The 13,557-nt window shown below is 45.0% G+C and overlaps 1 protein-coding gene across 1 annotated transcript in view; it reads left to right on the top strand.

The window, feature by feature from the left end:
- The window catches only part of smg6 (SMG6 nonsense mediated mRNA decay factor), a 32,097-nt gene that overhangs the window by 10,470 nt on the left and 8,070 nt on the right, over positions 1–13,557 (top strand). Inside the window, exons 5-12 of the mRNA XM_084444219.1 lie at positions 1,533–1,611; positions 1,889–1,999; positions 4,361–4,579; positions 5,547–5,608; positions 5,768–5,913; positions 6,758–6,871; positions 11,759–11,933; positions 12,302–12,521. Coding sequence (XP_084300345.1) covers positions 1,533–1,611; positions 1,889–1,999; positions 4,361–4,579; positions 5,547–5,608; positions 5,768–5,913; positions 6,758–6,871; positions 11,759–11,933; positions 12,302–12,521 — 1,126 coding nt within the window. The remainder of the gene's footprint in view (positions 1–1,532; positions 1,612–1,888; positions 2,000–4,360; positions 4,580–5,546; positions 5,609–5,767; positions 5,914–6,757; positions 6,872–11,758; positions 11,934–12,301; positions 12,522–13,557) is intronic.

A 13,557-nucleotide genomic window follows, 5' to 3' on the forward strand; every position in this document is an offset into this window, starting at 1 on the left:
AGCGCCACCTTCAGCTTTATTGACCTACAATGCAGGTTGAGGACTTTGGGTATAGTACTGGAGCTATGTGCAATTTCTTGTCCACGGGAAGTCAGACTTCAGTGGAAGATGGAGAATAATAATAATAATAATAATAATAATATAGGCAAATACAATAGGGTTCCGGCAGCTACGCTGCCTGGCCCCTAATTACAAATTTACAACAAAAAAATATATTCGTCCATGTTGCCAGTCTCTAGTCCTAGTTTATAGGCAGAGATGCACTTTTTTAGGGCCGCGCGTGTCTTATTGTTAATCCAGGGTTTCTGGTTTGGGAAGGTTTTGATGGTCTGTTAAGCTACATTCTCCTCTGTATACTTCATGATTATTTCATTTACTTCCCCTGTGAGTGTGTTTATATCCGTGTTGTCTTTTAGCAGTTGCTCAACAGTTGTGTTAGTGAACGCGCATGCTGTTCTCTGGAAGTTCCCTCCATTGATGAACCTCGCTCGTCTCCGGTCATTCTTTTCGTAGTTTGTTTACATAAGCAGACCACATGTAGATTGCGCAGTGATCGCTTTTGTCATAGGGTAGGCTAAATATTTTGAAGTGATGAATAGGCCTATGTGGCTGCGATGCCAGTCAGAATCAGTCTCATGACTATTCTCAAACTACACGAGCTGAGACTTGGCGTGAGATTTGGTTGCAGTCTTCACTCACGTCCAAATTGATGAATGCCGAACTTGGCATAGAAGTGCCCATAAGCCCAGTTCTCTGTCGTACGATCGCTTAGTAAATGGGGGCCTATGTCTCCATCAGTGTGTCTTTAAACAGTCAACACACAGCTTCAGAGTGTTCTTTCAGCAATTCCCACAAATGTATCTCTGGCAGGTTACACAGTTCTCCTTGGTTTTACTGTGAGAACATTTGCTCATATCGGGGACGTTTGCTGTAGGCTCACTAGGTCATAGTCAGGCTCAGTCTCTGACTCTGAATCCATTTCTATGTTTGACCCCCCCCCCCCCCCCATAAGACTCTCCACAGTTGCCAATGCCTCATCGGCCTGCCGTTTGGTACACTGCTCAGTATAGAATACCGCCTCCAAATGACTCAATTTATTTTCTGTTGCATTCATTGTCTCAATGCTAATAGGCATTATATAGAGCAGAGAGGCGGGGCCTTTCACACCTGAGTACCATTGGGTACCAGCGTTCCAAGGCGTTGCTTTTTGCGCTTATAGCCCGGCGCTTGAGCTTAAAAAAAAAAAAAAACTCTCTAACCATTAATTCCTTTTTTATGCCATAGTTTGTTATAAAAATGTAGATGTGTAGTACAGATATTTAGGGAAAAACAGGGCAGGGGGGTAAATGTTGAATGGACACTGACAGAATAATTCTAAATTTAGTACCACAGCGCCCATTAGCGTGTCAAACCATGGCTGTTGTCAAGTTTCCCTCTGAGATTTCAATGTCTGCTGCTATTGTTGATGTTGATGATGTCACAAACTTTGCTCCATGATGATTCCAATGTCTGCCACTCACCCTCTCTTTCAGTTGGTACCTGAAAGCCCAGCAGATCGCCCCCAAGAACGGACGGCCCTACAATCAGCTTGCCCTGCTGGCTGTCTACACGGTGAGGGAGAGAGAGGGGGAGGGAGGGAGGGAGGGAGACTGAGAGAGAGGGAAGAGTGACTTGTCGATAAAGTCAGAAGCTTGTCTTATCGGAGGTCTGGTGTATCGATCTATTCAGTGGCACAGTTCACTTGGTACAGTTTTGTGTTTAAGTGACTTAACTTTTCACACATGCCATGCCAGTGGGGGTCAGTAAAAGCAGGATTTAAATGATCTTGTGCTTAACTTCACACGGCCCTTACCCGCCCCTCTGTGTCCCATGCCTGTCTGTTTCTCAGAAGAGGAAGTTGGATGCGGTGTATTACTACATGCGCAGCCTGGCGGCCTCCAACCCCATCCTGACTGCCAAGGAGAGTCTGATGAGTCTGTTTGAAGAGGCCAAGCGAAAGGTCAGACACACACACACCAGGGCTCTTAACTAACTTTTTACACCATCTTCCCAAAATACAATCTAAGCCATCCCGAAATGAATGTGTAACTTCCCAAGTATAAAATAGTTGTTTTTCTACATTATCACAGACCTGCGAACCTTGTTCTCTGAAGTTGAGTACCATCCATTAAGCGCTGGGGTCTGGGGTCGTCCCATGTTCCTCTGTTCCTCCCCCTGAGCATGAAACTAGGGATGGGATGATTCACTCATAGCCCTTTTCCACCAATAGGGAACCGGTTCGGTGCCGTTTCACTAAACCTAATTAAAACCTAGTTCCGAGCATTTCAACCAAAAATAAATGAGTTCGGGAACCCAAAAGTTGGTCCCGAACCGGCACCAAAAAATAGTAGGTTTTTCAGTGTGAACTGTCAATATCAATATCACAGTATTTTCCACTATATATCGCGTTATATGAAATATGTTGTTCAATTACGTTAGTTATTGGCAAAATATGTATTTTAACCTTATATAACCAGAAACATATGGACATATGCACCTGATTTTTTTTTTTTTTTTAATATGTAATTGTTTTTTCAAATAGTGCAAATAGGCAACATGAATGAAGATAGGCCTATATGAATGAAATGTAATAGTATTTCAATTAAATAGTTCAAAAACACAGGAGATACAGAAAATAAAAGCCTTTTTTGCTACATCATGGACATATGGTAATTAAAGGACAATGCTCGTTTTTGACAACCTGGACCTTATTTACGACATATTATAAGACGTTTGACTCACCGAGATCACTTTGGTGTAGTTCGGAGGCCTGTAGAAGAAATGTAAAATCCAGCGCGAGCCAGTATATCCATGTAATGGCGGTGATCGGGGCAACGAGAATGCAGCTTCTAAAAATCTATTTTCTGCCGCGAAACGGTTGTTTTCATCAATCTGTGGGGCCTGTTGTGGTATTTCCCATGCCTCTGTAATATGATCTTTAGAAACGTCGTTAGACACAAAATAGCTTCCTCACTTGCTCCAGCACGCATGCGCACAGCGTGCTGGAGCAACGATTGCGCGCTGTGCGCATTAGTGCTGGAGCAAGTGAGGAAGCTATTTCGTTTCGAAAGACGTTTCTAAAGATCATGGCATGTGAAAACCACAACAGTTATGCTCTATGTAAGCACAACTAGCGATTCATCCAGACAGATTGATGAAAACAACCGTTTCGCGGCAGAAAATAGATTTTTAGAAGCTGCATTCTCGTTGCCCCGATCACCGCCATTACATGGATATACTGGCTCGCGCTGGATTTTACATTTCTTCTACATGCCTCCGAACTACACCAAAGTGATCTCGGTGAGTCAAACGTCTTATAATATGTCGTAAATAAGGTCCCGGTTGTCAAAAACGAGCATTGTCCTTTAAAGGTGCTCTGTTCGGTTTACTGCACTTTTTGTAAAAAAAAAAAAAAAAAAATCCTATATATGCAATAAATAGGTCTAGGGGAGTCATAACTATCTGTACAGAAAATATAGCCAACGGTGTAATTGCCTGTGGAGCAAATGCAGAATTTCTTTTTATTATGAGCGATGCCGGCCAGGCGCTGAGCCCCACCCCCTGAACGGCACCTTATGGAATGAAAACGCCCACTTGTTTATATCTGATACGCTGCACCACTGCCCCATCTTGTGGCCGAAAAAAAATCGAACTGAGCAACTCTCAGTTCATAACTCAAATGTGCTAAGAGCTGTAAACTTTTCAAGCCTCAACCATCCAACAGAACCAAGTATAACCAACAGAAAATAAAACCATTTTTGGTACATCATGGAAAATAATGTAATTCTATCTGCTGCGCAGCACTGGGTCGGGGCGGAGGAAGAGGAAGAAGGAGACAAATCACAAATATATGAGGGTCTAGGTGCACACACACACTGGTACACATATATACACACACTGGTGCAGGCATATGTTTTCCTGTTAACTGCTACAGTTAGGAGATGGAACCAGGTTTGAGGTTGTGACATGGCCACAGCTCTTTTCTGTCCTGGCCACACAGTGAACTGACCACCGACATCAGGACATCTCATATTTCACCATAGGCTAAAAACTCACCTCTTCAAGAAGTACTACCCGGATTGTCCCTCTTAAGCACCTATCTTTTTTTTTTTATTTACTTTTGCACTTTACGTTAAGCACTAGATTATACTCTTAGTCACTTGAGAAAGGACTCACTTGTGAGTTCTGGTGATATAGTAGTGCACTAACTTCCTGTGTTAAATGCAATTATGTAAGTCACTTTGGATAAAGGTTTCAGCTGAATGACTGTAATGTGATGCTGTCTGAGGCAAGCCTGTCCCTTTCCCCCCCCCCCATGTAGGCTGACCAGCTGGAGCGCCGACAGAGGCAAGAGTCAGAGGGGAGGTCCAAGGGGCCGATGGTGCGAGGAGGAGGTGGACGTGGAGAGGAGGGGGCGCGTGTGGAGATCTGGGTCCGCCCCAGCGCACACACAGGGGCGGTGCCGTCACACAGGGGCGGGAGCGAGTCCAGCAGAGACTCTGAGCAGGACGGAGAACTGGGGAACCTCAATGCCAGCGACGTGAGTCCTTTCACTGTCACGCACACAATCATACACACACACACACACAAACCTACATAAACACACACACACTAGCAGTGGCGGATACAGAAAGTGGCTGATGGGGTGGCCTGGAAGATTCTGGGTAGTGTTGGCTTTTGTTGGAAATTGCTCAGTTGACTCTGTTTGTTGACTCTGCGTTGTGTTTGTACCAAAAATAAAAAGGAACTCTGCTTCAACCAATCACATACTGAAGATCTCTTAATGAATGAAGATCCAACACGGGTGGAGATTTTGGGCTATAATAGGCTATAATATTATCACAGCAGTGCAGATTGACATTGAACAATTATAGATTGAAATGAAAGTAGGCTTTTTGCACCAGACATGGAACACCAACGGGGATTAAAATGTATTTGTATTTGTATTTGTTGGTGACTGGATGGCTGGACAGATGCATTTTAAACTCCCAACATTCTAGACTATGCTACTAGCCAAGAGAAATATACCCTTGATTTCTACAGCTCAAACTCGTAAAATCCCCTGTTTGATATGCTCTTTAATGATGGTGTGATATGCGTTTTCGGGTGTGTTAGTGTGATGAGAGATCTGAACAGATCTTTACGTGCAATATCGCATGTAATCACGGGTCATTTTCCCCGTTCAAAAACGTAGCAATGAACAAACGCAGTAGTGTAATCCAGGCCTAAAATGTGTTGTTATTGTGTGTGTGTGTGTGCGTGTGTGTGTATATAAATCTTGCGAGGGTCATATCTCAGTTAAACCCAATCTCTGCTCAATTCACATAATATTAGCAGCTGTGCTTTTAACGTGATCACATCACGTTGCTATTGTCTGCCCTGCTGGACTGCTGCTTGCCCCCTCAGTCCTGCTGGCAGGTATATTTTAGGAGGTACTGAAATGTTGAGATGTTTCTGGGTTCCCTCATCTTAACCCACACTCTGTGCTTTTGTGTTTCTCCCCTCAGCTCAACAAGAGGTTCATTCTGAGCTTCCTCCATGGCCACGGAAAGCTCTTCACTAAAGTGGGGTGAGTATTCTGTTCTCTCTCATCCAAATCATGTTTATTGCCCTCATTGAACCCCCCCACCCCACCCCCCGTGTGTGTGCATGCATGCGTGCGCGTTTGTGTGTGTGTGCGTGTGCATGTGCGTGTGTATGTGTGTGCGTGTGCGTGTTCGTGTTCCAGTATGGAGTCGTTCCCTGGGGTGGCCAGCCGTGCTCTTCAGGAGTTCCGGGCTCTTCTCCATCACAGCCCCTCCCCCCTGGGCAGCACACGCATGCTGCAGATCATCACCATCAACATGTTCACTATCCACAACGCTCAGAGCAGAGGTAACTCACACACACACACACCAGTGTTTCCCCTACTATTGCCCAACAGGAACCCCCACCCCTCCTGAAAGACCCCAGAAGCTTTTAGATTGATAACATTTTTAGCATAAATCAATGGAGTTTAACATAGCAAAAACTAGCATCTGAATTGCAAGGACGGGATGTGTCATTATAAGTGAAGGAACAAGGTATTAGAATCCAGCAATTGCCTCTTCACATACATATCTCTGTCTTGGAAAAAGAATAATCTGAAGTGACATATTTGCAGCCGTAGAGCCAAGATTAAAAGGCTGTTTCATTGCAATGCTGAGGGGAAACAAGCACATTGATTTGTGATTTGTGAGAACTGTGATGAGGCTCTAGCTGTGATGAGGCTCTAGCCATGCATCTGTCGAGAGATAATGCACACCCCTCCAGAACAATCAGAATCGAGTATTCACCCAGGCCGTGGTATAAATATTATTTATTATATATTATGTATTTACCTATGTAGGCTTACTTGTTTTATTGCTGATACTAACAAACATGGATATCTATGCTAACAAACGCCTTACTGCATAGATATGACGACAATGTGGACACCATGTATCCCTGACATGCCCGCCTTGCAACAGCACTAGTATCGGGGGGCCTGCGCACCTCCTGAAAACAATCCTAGGGGAAACACTGCACACACACACACATGCACACACACACATGCACACAGCAAGACACCTAGCTGGCACTGATTGTGAAGTCCTAAGAGCAGCTCTTCTTGTTTTGTGTGCGTGCGTGTGTGTGTGTGTGTGTGTGTGTGTGTGTGCGTGCGCGTGTGTGTGTGCATGCATGTGCGTGTGTGTGTCAGATGTAGACGGGGACGTGAGGTCAGTGCTGCAGGAGCAGACCACCGCCCTGGGCCTGGCCATGTTTGGACTGCTGGTCCAGCGCTGCACAGAACTACTGAGAGAGACGCCTGCAGGTAAACACACACACACACACGCACACACACACACACACACACACACACACACACACACACACAAGCACTCCATCCCGTTCTCACATGGTGTCATTTATCAAGTCAGTCTAGTACAATCCACCACCAGTAGGTTGACTAGGTAGGACACACAGGTCAAACACCGGCGCATTACTTACCCACCGTCGTGTTGCTTTTTAAAAGCCCATTTAGTTCATTTTCTGTATCAGCACCCATGTTCATCAAATTAAAAAAACGAATTAGTAAAATACTAGTCGTGTTATCAATACTTGACGGACGCTAGTCTCTCTCCAGACTGAAATATCACATTGAACCGCTGCGCTCCGCATTCTACATAATAGAGTCTGGGCCACTTCGCCGCCCGAGCTGGTGTTCTGAGGGCGTATCGACGGGTCAGAATTGAAAGAGTGACAGGTCATAGCAGCAAATGAGACGCTAGCCCAGGTTAGATGGGCGGGGCATATCTATGGGTGGGAGCGCCTGATCGCGAAAGTCGTTACTGATGGGTGTCGCGGGGATTCTAGCTCAGAGGGAGTAGAGTTATGATGTGCTGCACTGATCTGACAAAACACCCTTTATTTTACTTAGTCATTTCATTTTATTTTATTTTTATGTTTGTAGTTAGGTGTTAGGGGTGTTGGATGGGAAGAACAGGGTGGAAATGTTTGCTATGTTTGCTATACCTGTTATTCACTATTCTACTGTGTTATTTGCAAACAGAAAATAAAAAAATAACTAGTGCTGCGAGCAGCAGTGAGCGGGCCCTCGCACCCCACGCGGGTCGGGGTGTGGCGCCGTTAAAGGGTGTGCTATTTCGGTGTCCAGTACTGACAGAAACTTCCTGTCACCAGTAGGTAGCGCTCTAAGCGTGACTCAATACCGACGCATAGATGTGTTCAGGACAGTACCTTGATGAAGCGTGAGAAATGTTGTGTAAATCGGACAAAGTATGTAGGAGTTATGAGGACTTCCTGTTTCACCAGTAGGTGGCGCTGTAAGTGTGACTCAATACCGACACATAGATGGGTTCAGAAGGCCACCTTCATGAAGCATCAGCAATTTGGTGCAAATCGGATGATGTATGCAGGAGTTATGAGGACTTCCTGTTTCACCAATAGGTGGCGCTATACGTATGACGCAATACTGACACATAGATGTGTTCAGGACAGAACCGTCATGAAGCGTGAGATATATCGGACAAATTGGATAATGTATGGAGGAGTTATGAGGACTTCCTGTTTCACCAATAGGTGGCGCTATAAGTATGACGCAATACTGACACATAGATGTGTTCAGGACAGAACCGTCATGAAGCGTGAGATATATCGGACAAATTGGATAATGTATGGAGGAGTTATGAGTACTTCCTGTTTCACCAATAGGTGGCGCTATAAGTATGACGCAATACTGACACATAGATGTGTTCAGGACAGAACCGTCATGAAGCGTGAGATATATCGGACAAATTGGATAATGTATGGAGGAGTTATGAGGACTTCCTGTTTCACCAATAGGTGGCGCTATAAGTATGACGCAATACTGACACATAGATGTGTTCAGGACAGAACCGTCATGAAGCGTGAGATATATCGGACAAATTGGATAATGTATGGAGGAGTTATGAGGACTTCCTGTTTCACCAATAGGTGGCGCTATAAGTATGACGCAATACTGACACATAGATGTGTTCAGGACAGAACCGTCATGAAGCGTGAGATATATCGGACAAATTGGATAATGTATGGAGGAGTTATGAGGACTTCGTGTTTTATGGCGAAATGTCAAACTTTGGCAGGGCGCCACGGCAAGGGTGTTTGGTGAAAACTCAATTTTTTTGATAACTTTTGATCACAAAGGTCTTAAGATGAAGCTGACCCGATATGAAGTTGATCGGATGAAATCTGTAGGAGGAGTTCGTCGAAGTACGAGGCATGGAAATGGTCAAAACAAGGACAAAATGGCACATTAAGAGCAAAATGGCGGACTTCCTGTTGCATGTTGGGTATAGCTCCAAGAGACATTTAAGTGTGGCTCGATGAAATACATATGCCCACCGAATTTCGTTAGCCTACATCAAACTGAAAGGTGGGGCTCGCCATTTTAAACTTTCCAGGGGGCGCTATTGAGCCGTTTTGCCACGCCCATTTCCGTCACCCATGAATTATCAAATTTTTCACCGGGACTGACGTATCTGCAAAGTTTCATCCGTTTTCATCGATGTTCAGGCCGCCTAAAAGGCATTTGTTTGGAGTAAAGGAGAAGAAGAAGGAGAAGAAGAATAATAACTAGTGCTGCGAGCAGCAGTGAGCGGGCCCTCGCACCCCACGCGGGTCGGGGTGTGGCGCCGTTAAAGGGTGTGCTATTTCGGTGTCCAGTACTGACAGAAACTTCCTGTCACCAGTAGGTGGCGCTCTAAGCATGACTCAATACCGACGCATAGATGTGTTCAGGACAGTACCTTGATGAAGCGTGAGAAATGTTGTGTAAATCGGACAAAGTATGTAGGAGTTATGAGGACTTCCTGTAAGCAGTAGGTGGCGCTGTAGGTATGACGCAATACTGACCTACAGATGTGTTCAAGATGCGACCTTCATCAAGCATGAGCAATTTGGAGTAAATCGGATAATGTATGTAGGAGTTATGAGTACTTCCTGTTTCACCAGTAGGTGGCGCTGTAAGTGTAACTCAATACCGACGCATAGATGTGTTCAGAAGGTGACCTTCATGAAGCGTCAGCAATTTGGTGCAAATCGGATGATGTATGCAGGAGTTATGAGGACTTCCTGTTTCACCAATAGGTGGCGCTATAAGTATGACGCAATACTGCCACATAGATGTGTTCAGGACAGAACCGTCATGAAGCGTGAGATATATCGGACAAATTGGATAATGTATGGAGGAGTTATGAGGACTTCCTGTTTCACCAATAGGTGGCGCTATAAGTATGACGCAATACTGACACATAGATGTGTTCAGGACAGAACTGTCATGAAGCGTGAGACATATCGGACAAATCGGATAATGTATGGAGGAGTTATGAGGACGTACTGTTTCACCAATAGGTGGCGCTATAAGTATGACGCAATACTGACACATAGATGTGTTCAGGACAGAACCGTCATGAAGCGTGAGATATATCGGACAAATCCGATAATGTATGGAGGAGTTATGAGGACATCGTGTTTTATGGCGAAATGTCAAACTTTGGCGGGGCGCCACGGCAAGGGTGTTTGGTGAAAACTCAATTTTTTTGATAACTTTTGATCACAAAGGTCTTAAGATGAAGCTGACCCGATATGAAGTTGATCGGATGAAATCTGTAGGAGGAGTTCGTCGAAGTACGAGGCATGGAAATGGTCAAAACAAGGACAAAATGGCACATTAAGAGCAAAATGGCGGACTTCCTGTTGCATGTTGGGTATAGCTCCAAGAAACATTTAAGTGTGGCTCGCTGAAATACATATGCCCTCCGAATTTCGTTCGCCTACATCAAATTGAAAGGTGGGGCTCGCCATTTGAAACTTTCCAGGGGGCGCTCTTGAGCCGTTTTGCCACACCCATTTCCGTCACCAATGATATATCCGATTTTCACCGGGACTGATGTATCTGCAAAGTTTCATCCGTTTTCATTGATGTTTAGGCCGCCAAAAAGGCATTTGTTTCGGAAGAAGAAGGAGAATAAGGAGAATAATAATAATAATCCTTCGAAATTCAATAGGGCCTCGCACCGCCAGTGCTCGGGCCCTAATAATCCTTCGAGTTTCAATAGGGCCTCGCACCGCCAGTGCTCGGGCCCTAAAAATGTTAAAAAATTATTTATTTATTTTTTTCCGGCAGCGATAGTAGGGATTTTAATGCAGGATAAAACTGTTGTACTTTTGGCTCTAGAAGAGTTACTATGTCATTTTATTCAGTTTTAATGTTTTCAAGTGAGAAAGTAACCATTTAGTATGTGGTCAGTTTATCCAAAATAACCTGTTTTATCCAAATTACAATCTGCTCCGTCTAGAATCTGCTCCCACAAGATCGCTGGCTGAGTCCCCTCTTCTGTAACATTAGTCTACCTTAACTGTGGGATTGGATAGAAACATCCAACAAATAAACAAGTTGTAAAATGATTTGCGGCAGATATCTCTAGCTAGCTATGTGTAACATCTTATCAGTTGGTATGTTGCACAGCAAACCAGCACAACAGTATCTTGTACTAACACATTCATGGCTAGTTGCTATTTCCTCATTAGTTCCTGCTTCACGTTCACTCACCATCCGCCAACATCATAAATCTTATTATATATCAACATCTTATCATTTTATCCAACCATGCTTACCAGACGACGGAATCGGCTCATCCCAAAAATAGGTAGCTAAGTAGCCTAGTATCTTTTCAGCCAGCTCACTTTAACTTGCAGTACCCCACGCTGGTATGTGATGTGAACAGTTGGGATGGAGAAAAAAGAGAATCTTCTTCAATTACAAGTTCTTAAAGTATCTGACCACTGACAGACTAATTCATTGTGTGACTATCATTTAATCTTCATGCATCAAACAAATAGCATCATCATTCATGGCAGCATTGTGCTTGCCAGTGTAAATATTTGTAGACGCTGCCATCAGCCTCGCAGTCCGCAAATGTGCAGTTTGAAAAGACCGAAGAGGAACAATGCATTTTGAGGCAGTTGTGGCAATTCTAGCTAATCTAGTATACATCCGGACATTTCTCACATACACAAATTTCACGTACTATGTAGTGGGAACGCACTACATACTCAAATTTACATCATACATACTATGAATAGTACGTTAGTATGCCATTTCGAACACAGCCACCGTTTCCTTTGTAACGAGCGCTGCCCCTCCCCACTCTCCCAGAGCCAATCACGAGGCAGGATGGAGAGGAGGGAGATGAAGGGGAGGAGCTGGAGGGCATGGTGATGGTTTCTGCCTTCCCATTGGACCTGAGAGACCTGTTGCCCAGCATCAAGGTGTGGTCTGATTGGATGCTCGGCCACCCTGACCAGTGGAACCCCCCACCCAGCAGTATTGAGTGAGTACACCCTTACCGTTCACTCACTCACTCACTCACTCACTCACTCACTCTCTTTCATTCACTCTTTTTTTTCTCACTACATCTATATCTCTCTTTCACTCACTCACTCACTCATTCACTCACTCTTTCTCTCACTCACGCACTCTCTTTTTTTGTCACTCACTCTCTCTCTTTCATGCCCAATCCCAATATCCACACAGACATTGAGGTGCGTTTCCGCTAAGTGCGTGAGGGCTTAGGGCTCGCTCGCTCACATACTCATTCGCTCGCTCACTCACTCACTCACTCACTCACTCACTCACTCACTCACTCACTCACTCACTCACTCACTCTCTCTCTCATCCTTCCGTCCTCCTCCTCCCCAGCGGCGGCCCAGACGTGTGGAGCTGCCTGGCGGAGCTGTGTAACGCCCTGGCGCGCGTCGACCACGGGGAGGCGCCGCTCTACAAGGTGGACGGGGACGGAGGGGACGGGGACGAGGAGCTGAGGCTGCTGCTGCTGGAGGAGGACAGGCTGCTGGCCGGCTTCGTCCCCCTGCTGGGGGCCCCCCAGGAGCCCTGCTACGTGGACCGCCACACAGACACAGTGAGGGGGGGGGGGTTGCGGGGTTTGGCCTGATTCTGAAGTCTGATGTGTTTGAGTTGATAGTTGTGGGTTAGAGTGAGAGGGTTTCTTGTTTTCCATGGTAGGAAACTATGCAGTCCAACTGTAGTCAACGTTATTTCAAAAAGTAGTGCACAAACAAACACACGAGCACACTCAGGTTCTTCTCTGGAGAACGTGATGGCTCAAACTCCATAGCAGCAAGGCATTGTGGGCCCGTCATCAGTCTGGATATCTCTGTTGTGTCGGTGGTACTGGATATCTCTATGTTCTTTCATTATGGCGACCCGCACTAGTGGACAAAGAGAACCACAGGAGTCAGGGTGAACGCCCTGCGATGGACAACGATCTTAAGGCTCCTGCCACACTAGTCAGTCAGAAAATGGACCGAAAATTAGTAGAATGCGTTACCTGTCTGTCTGAATTTCATAATATTTGAGACATTCTGCCCATGAATTGACTTTCTACTTGCAAAATCTGCTTGGTATTTCTTGGAGAGTTTAATGACTGACATCTCTGTAGATTTGTTCACTTCCTCTAAGGTAATCATGAACTATGGTTAGTTCAAGAGTCCACAGAGAAGTTGTCAACTTTCCCCCCTTTGTCCCCCCCTAGTGTTTCAAAGTGGGATTATTCTTGGTGCCGCTGTCGCAAAGCCATACACATTTAGCTTGTACAGTTCAATAGAACAATCTGTCTGCTTATCAACTCCTTGATCATAACAGGATATAGGGACTCTTCACCACTGCTCATTTTAGATGGGTAAAACGTGAGGGTTAGGGAGAAAGAAAGAAAGAAAGAAAGAAAGAAAGAAAGAAAGAAAGAAAGAAAGAGAAAGAAAGAAAGAAAGAAAGAAAGAAAGAAAGAAAGAAAGAAAGAAAGAAAGAAAGAAAGGACAATGGATCATTTCTGTCTGAACACTTGAATAGGAGCATGTTCATGTGGGGAGCAGACAGCAGGCAGCTTGCGATGAGGAGCGAGGGAGGGATGGATTCTGTGTGTGTGTGTGTGTGTGTGT

The sequence above is a fragment of the Borostomias antarcticus genome (genome assembly GCF_949987555.1).
Source record: "Borostomias antarcticus genome assembly, chromosome: 1".
Taxonomy (NCBI): Eukaryota; Metazoa; Chordata; class Actinopteri; order Stomiiformes; family Stomiidae; genus Borostomias; species Borostomias antarcticus.